The following is a 7,500-nucleotide window of genomic DNA, read 5'->3' as shown; positions in this document are numbered from 1 at the left end:
CACATGCATCAGAGAGCCGTATGGATTAGTGCTACATCAAAAGAAGTCTGGTAGTTAAAGGCTTAAGGGCTCTTCATCACATACAAATAGCCATAGTCATGCCATTGGAGTTTTATTAATGCTGGTTTAGCTACTAAGGTTAAGGGCGCTGGCAAGAGAGTGAGAGAGAGAGAGAGAAAGAGAGCGAGTCGACATAAATAGGTCTGAAGATGTGTGAGTCCTTAAGCTTTCTGCAGAAGGCGGTTAATGCACATGTCAGAGGTGCATGCCTTGTATTAGAACATCCTAATTGATTCCATAACTTTCCACATTTCTTAGCTAATGAACAGTAGACTCTAATGTGCACTGGGCCTCAAGGCCACAGCCCCAGCAAATTAGACACAGCATGCACTAAAGAGAGGTAATCTCTCCATCCTTTCCAGTCCGTTCAGGTCACTCTCAAGGACACATACCTGTTCAGCTAATGAGCACAGTCCCACCACAGGTTAGAATTGGCAGTCTGAGATCACTGCTTTGAAAACAAGTGTTCTAAATGAAAATAATTTGTACTTTCTTAGAGACAGAAATCAGCCAGAATTAGGGGTGAGTTGAACATTAGCTTTCTTTCGTTAGCACAAAAAGAAATGCGGTCGAGTCATGCCGTACTGCATTGAGTCCTGAAGCTGAATTGAGTACTGCACTGAATACTCAAAAAAACGACCACAAAAAATACGTTCTGCATTATCTAAAGTTATGTCATTAGTTTGCAAAGTCTCAGTAGTGGCCTTGAACATTTGTCATAATCACGGTCTCGGCATTTGCGCGCACGTGAGGGAGCGATGTGGGATATGGACGAACTGGATTGGAGAGTGGGCAAAAAGTTTTATTTACTCCAAACCAAGGTCGAAAAATAAATAAACAGAAATAAATCCATTGGTTACAAAATACAAATGAATGTTTCAAAAACAAATAAATATATTGAAGACATAAATTAGCCTAACATAGTTCCAAGTACCCGCCTCGCGTCAAGCCAGCTCTCACCTTCCTTTTTCAAACGCAAAATGAGCCTCCCCTTAAATAAGCCACCAGTCCCAGGTGGACCAATCAAGGCCAGCCCATTAACATGGGGAACATTCCCTGGCCAGGCTGGAATAACCTTCTGCCCCCTACTGCGACGAAAGTACAACTTCCACAATCACTTTGCTGGAAGGGGAGAGATAGTGAGAAGGGGTTTCACCTTCTCACAACGCACTTGTGGACCAATTAAATTCTGACAGATCGGGGAAGGGGAGTGATAGTGGTCATCTTGATTTAATTTTTATTAAATTCAATTATTTATTATTATTGTTGTTGCCCCTGGGCACAGGCCTGCTGGCCCTTATGGATAATCCGGCCCTGGCTATGTAATAGCGACCAAAAAACCCAATATCTCTCTGATTGTCAAAGTACAATTATATAAATGCCATGTTTCACACCAATTACGGACCTTTGGTTTCCAGTTTTATTTTTAGAAAAAAGTCATTATTTTATTTTGTACAGTTTATTCAGAAAACAATGTAACAATGATGATAGGACTGAACCATGTCTTGTGTTCGCCAGGTATTACATGGTGGTCACCCGTCGACGGGCCCTGTGTGTGGTTCTCCTGTGCTGGATGGGCTCAGTGGTGTTCTCCTTCTCCCAGTTGATGGGATCAGACACGCTGGACACCTGGAGAGGTGCAGCCGATCCAGAAGGGGGCACGTCCGGTCTGGGCCTGGGGGACAACGGGACCTCCTCCCTGTCCCCTGCTACTCCTCTTCCTCAATCCACTCCCAAGCCTCCCAGGTACCCCCATCATTACCTGGTGATAGGGGAGAACCTACCGTACGGAGGTTTCTTATCCAAGGTCTACGTGGAGGACTTGAGCAACTTCACCTACGCAGAGATCCACGGTAGCCACTGGGGGGTCTGTGGCCCCGACACCGTCTTCAGCCCCCAGTTCCTGGTGTATGTCCACGGTGTGACCACCTTCCTGCTTCCCTTCTTAGGGCTGCTCTCCATTTACCTGGACCTCCTGTGCACCCGGCGCAGACAGATCCACTTCTATCCAACAGATCCCGCCGAAGGTGACCTATCGCGTGCCCATTCCCTGGCTCTGTCCCTGCTCCTCCTGGTTCTGCTCTGTCTGCCCCTCCACACCACCCACCTCCTGTGGCTCCTCCGTCCCGACGCCAGGAGCCACACTTGGGCTTACCCTGTTGCAAAGTTCCTGTCCCAGTTGTACAGTCTTGTGCCTCCGCTGCTCTTCACTCCGGATACCAAATGGAAAGGAGGGCCGCCGTTTCCTCTAGGTGCGTCGCAGCTCCCTGCAGCGGTGGCCCCTTCCAGGGGGAAGGCCCTGGGTATGGCTCTGTGTGACACCATGCAGAGGGCCCCCTGGTGCCAAGCCACACACTCCCTGAAGGCCACCAAACTGGGCCCAGATGTCTGACCTCGCTTCGACCCCTGGAAGTATTGTGTCTCCGCTGCTCCACGCAATATGTTCAATCAAACGGGTGAAAAGATGTAATTATAAGTAATTGTTGGGGTCTTCTTTTCTGTGTGCATTAAAAGCTGACTCGCATAAGAAGAAATCTACCGACCAAATAAAATGTGCTCATTATAAAATGCAGTTTACTTTTTGTGTCAACAGCACAACTCGTCATTTGAAAAAAAAGGCTTTCTATCCAACATAAAAAAGGCTAGTAGATTATAAAATATCACATTAAATGTGAGAGGAATGAGACTCCAAATGCCAACTTCTCCACTGATAGATGTTGGTGTCCATAAAATGCCCTTTGTTGAGATCTCACTGTAAGCCCATATTGTTGTCCTACCACCTTTGATTAAACACAATAAATAATCAGCAACAACATAATCGCATTTCAGACAGTTGCCAGATATTCAAGGGAATCCTACATAACCCCACTAAGATATACCCTTCTCTTGAACTGAAAGAGAACTCACAAAAAACTATATTTTCCTCATTTTAGAAAAAAACTATTCCAGAGTGTGTTTGTGCTGCCTGATGGTAGGCATGGGAACAACACACGGCTGTCCTCCACTTCAGGTGAAATGTAGTTGCTGTATTGATTCATCATATCGGATGGTTCTCTGCAAAAACAATCTTGCTGAGTGGAACCGCGCGGCGTCGATGGAAACATCTGGTGGGGAGAAAAAGCCACATGTCCAGGCGTGAATCTCCTCCCTCTCGCTCTCTGTCTGGTGTTTGTTCAATCGTTGTGACCGCCTGAAAGCTCTTGTTTCCCGATAACACCCAGGCCCTGACACACTCAACCGCCTCAATCAATGGCTGCCGCCTGAAACCGTGCGCACTCGGAGCCTTGCGAAGGGTTACACAACCAAGATAACACAAGGTCGACCGCGGTCACTCAACATCCGGAGCGGGGGATGAAACGAGGTGGACCTTGAGGAGTCTAACAGCCTGTGTAATGTGGCCTCGTGGCCCACCGGCGTGTTGGGGGTTATGTTCCAATTGGTTCTCGCGAATCGACCGCAACCTAATAGAAGTGAAATATGAACGTCATAACCGCTCGTAAACTAGACTTTTTTTTTTTCACGCATTTGCAAAGCACATATTTGGATGCGAGCGAGCTAGAAAACGAAGCACAGTGTTAGTCATACCTCTGCTGGGGTCATTTTTGGCGGGATTATGGTCCATGTGTTGCGTGTTATGAAATCCAGTGGGGCGGGGGGGGGGGGTATAATTGACTGTTATCTGTTTTGTTCCAAGCTCATTTTCTGTTATGTCTATCGATTTGAAAATAACCCTCATGATCACAGTGGTGGTCCAAATGTCATCAGGTTTGTTGGCAGAACGGCATCATCATTACGGCCGGATAATGGCCAGTTTCCCAGAATGCAATACAGCCAGCGAAACAGCTAGCCAAAAAAAGGCCTTCTAAAAATATGCAGCCAAATGAATCCTAATGCTCCCCTTCCCCCATTGTTGATACAGCATTGTTTGCTTGAACTGAAAGCTTTAGCCATTAACAATGGGTCAACTTTGGGTAGCCCGAGTGTAGTTCTAAAATAATTGCTTATGCAAAGATGTAACCCGCAGAAAGCCTTCGGTGGTCTTCTTTCAAAACAGCAGAACAACGGGTACATCACCTACACGGAGGTCACATTCCTGCTTTCGCTTTTACCGACGCGCAATCTTCTCTCATTTTATAACCCACTCCCCCGAACATTGGGCCGGATAGCGCAAGCTAGCGAAGGTATCTTCAGACATCATAAACTGAAGTCATATCTTGCCTGTATTAAGATTAGGGCCTGTGTTTGGTGTGTGTGTGTGTGTGGTTGTGTTCAATCAGTTCATGCCCAGAGCACCATCTAAAGCGCGGCGGGTCTGGGAGAGTCCATTACTTTGATAGTGCTTTGACAGTCTGTCTTTATGACAGGCGACCGCGGAACCTCGCCATCGATTGCAGACTAACACATCGATCTATCACCTGCCGACCTCCAGCGGCTTTTCAAACTCGGGCCCTTGCAGACAGATGGACATGTTGAGTGCTTCCCGACAGAACCGTTTCTACATTGATCCCATGGAAAGTTAATGATGGAGTCATATTTTTTTTTCCTCCAGCTTGCTTCTGACTCAGAAGTCGCTCGCTCTTTTGGCTTCTAGCTGTCTTGATGATTCATTAGCAGCTTCTGTTTGTGCTTATTCTCTGTCTAGTCTCGCTGTAGAGCCAGTTATAACAAGCTTGACTGCCCTCCTTTTTTTTTCCCTTCCTCCCACCTATAACTCCCATATTACCCATTGATCCGATCCTATGCTCTGTTCTGCCTTTCAGGAGCTTGTCCAGAAGACCTCCAGTTAATTAGCCAGTAAACACACAAGACAATCCCCCCAGGGTGTATTTTTCAGAATGTTTTTTTTATTTTGTCGTGCTTTGTATCTTTCCCCTATAAAGAAATAGTTAGCTATATTATCAACAATGACACATGGAGTCTAAAATAACGGAAAGCAAAAGATAGAGGGGAGGAGAGAAGACAATTAGCCACAAAAGACGGAGAAGGAGATAGAAAGGCCTGGGAAAGAGTGGGAAATAGTGAAAAAGACAACAATTTCTCTACAGTAGATTGAACTAAACATGACATGGAAAGTGTACAGTTTAACTGTAGAATTTAACATTTACAATTATAATAACATTTACAATTATAATACCAACATCAATAATAATAACAGTAACAACAATCATAATTGTTCAAATAATGATAATAATTAATAAAAAAGAACACAATAAGACCTCAGTTTTTTTTTTTTTCATAAAGACAAATGAAACATTTTTTTATTCTTTTCATTTTTTTCTTTAAAGAACACGGGACCAATAGTTTGTTCGGTTTTTACCTCTAGGCTAATATTCTGTTAGTATAGTTGCTTCATAACGCATTTGTCAATAGTAAACAGTTTTCTTAAAAGTTTCATTTAATTTATATTTGCTGATCTTTTTTATACAAATAAGGAATAAAGAGATATGTATACTTGTTCTGGTATGACGTTTACATGTAAATGTATATGTGTGTGTGTGTGTGGGTTTATGTGTTTGCGTGTGAGTGCGTGTGTGGTGTGTAGCTATGCAGTGGCGCTCAGAAAAATATCCCTCAATTCAATTTCATTGGAGTTCATCTCATCGTGAGCCCGCCACTGCCATTTTGTAATACTTTTAACCTTTTTCATCCTCTTAATGACATTTTAAAATAATGAACACTTTGCTTAAACACCTCAGCAAGTCATATTCCTTTCTTCTTCAATTGAAAAGCAGTACAGCACTAATCTGTCCATTATTATGAGCCAACAAAGAGAGATAGAGCGCAAGAGAGTGAGTGAGAGAGAGAGAGAGAGAGAGAGAGAGAGAGAGAAAGAGACAGACAGACAGACAGAGCGAAAGAGAGAGAGCGAGATAGAGAGGGAGGAGAAATAGCAAGACGCAGGGAGTCAAACAGGGCTGACAGTGACAACATGTCAACATCGAGGAAAAGGAAACATAATGGGAAAAATACACAACTGTCAAATTCAACAGTTGTATTTTAAAAACCAATAAAATGAAAAGCCTTTTGAATATAATAAAACGGTTCACAGAGAGAGGGGGGGAGGGGGTGGGAGGGAGAGAGAGAGAGAGAGAGAGAGATAGAGAGAGAAAGAGAGAAAAGAACATCATGTCCACAAAGCGTTCACAAAAGTTTGGTGTTCAAAGTTTCTAGGATTAGAATTATTATTTTTTCCCCTTGTCGGCTGCCACAGCAACAGTTCATAAACCAGACAAGCACAAGCGCAAAGCGGCAGAATATGAACAGAGAACATCTATGGAACAAAAAAAATGAATAGGGCCATATAGTCGTATAGAAGGTCCTATGTCCAGCTATAGGGGCACAGGTAGATGTTCACAGACCACTCACACCCGTCACATCTCTGTCTGCTTGTTGCCGTGGAAACACCACACAGTGGACCACATTTTCATGGGGTCAGACCGCCCGGCACGCTGTGACGTACCGTACGGTGCTGTGGTGAACAGCCCCACCATAGAGCCACAGCCTGGGAGCAGGAGAGCAGAGATAGATCACCAACTAAATGAAACAACAAGAGGAACTTTTCCCTGCACTTTTGTGGCAGTAAATCTAAATCTATCGCTTTGTCTTCCTCTCTGGAGGGGGGGGGGGAGGGGAGGGGGGGGGGTGGGGGGGTGACATAATACAGCGGATCACTAACCGGTTCATAAACTCTGACTACCTTAAGAGACTCTGCGCTTTCACACAGCACTGCTGGGGAACTATAGAGGAGTTGTGATGTTGGGTTGAGGCGCTTTAGAACAATAAAACTTTAAATAATTGGATTTTGCTTGCGTCAAGCTCAAAATGGCTCCTGGCCTCTTCTCCCTGGCTGTGGCTACGACCCCCCCCCCCCCCCCCCCCCATTCCCTCTCTCCCTCCCAAACCTCCCTCGTCCAGTTATAAATGGTTCTCTCTAAAATGGACTAGGGTATTTTTCTTTGCAGGGCAGAGAATGATGGTAGTCATCTGCCTCTAACTCCCCTTCAGTTGAATGCCACCGCGGGCAGTGGGCCTTTGTGTTCCCGCTCTGCCGCTCTTTCAAAATAATTACAGTATCATTTCATCCCTCCATTTCATTTACCTATTCTCACTCCTCTTCTCTATTTGTACCCCTCCCCTCTCTCTATCATCTCAGTCTCCCTCTCTCCCTCTCGCTCTCTCTCTCTCTCTGACCTAGTGTCTATGGCTCAGTCGCTAATGGCTGGTGGGTCTGGTTTCCTGTTCTGTCTCGCTTTCCTTCTCTCTCTCTCTCTCTCTCTCTCTCTCTCTGGCTGTCTCTCTCTCTCTCTCTCTCTCTCTCTCTGTCTCTGGCTGTCTCTCTCTCTCTCTCTCTCTCTCTCTGTCTCTGGCTGTCTCTCTCTCTCTCTGGCTCTCTCTCTCTCTTTCTGGCTGTCTCTGTCTCTGTCTCTCTCTCTCTCTTCT

At 45.2% G+C, this 7,500-nt stretch overlaps 1 protein-coding gene across 1 annotated transcript in view; it reads left to right on the top strand.

Annotated features, from left to right (window-relative positions):
• Positions 1–2,452, top strand: part of LOC311350991 (adenosine receptor A1) — a gene marked incomplete at both ends in the record, with an annotated part of 3,237 nt that extends 785 nt beyond the window's left edge. Inside the window, one exon of the mRNA XM_084471079.1 lies at positions 1,579–2,452. Coding sequence (XP_084327205.1) covers positions 1,579–2,452 — 874 coding nt within the window. The remainder of the gene's footprint in view (positions 1–1,578) is intronic.
• Between the last annotated feature and the right edge of the window lie 5,048 nt (positions 2,453–7,500).

This window comes from Micromesistius poutassou (genome assembly GCF_964030765.1).
Source record: "Micromesistius poutassou genome assembly, chromosome: 8".
Taxonomy (NCBI): Eukaryota; Metazoa; Chordata; class Actinopteri; order Gadiformes; family Gadidae; genus Micromesistius; species Micromesistius poutassou.
This window is presented reverse-complemented; position numbering and strand designations above follow the sequence as displayed.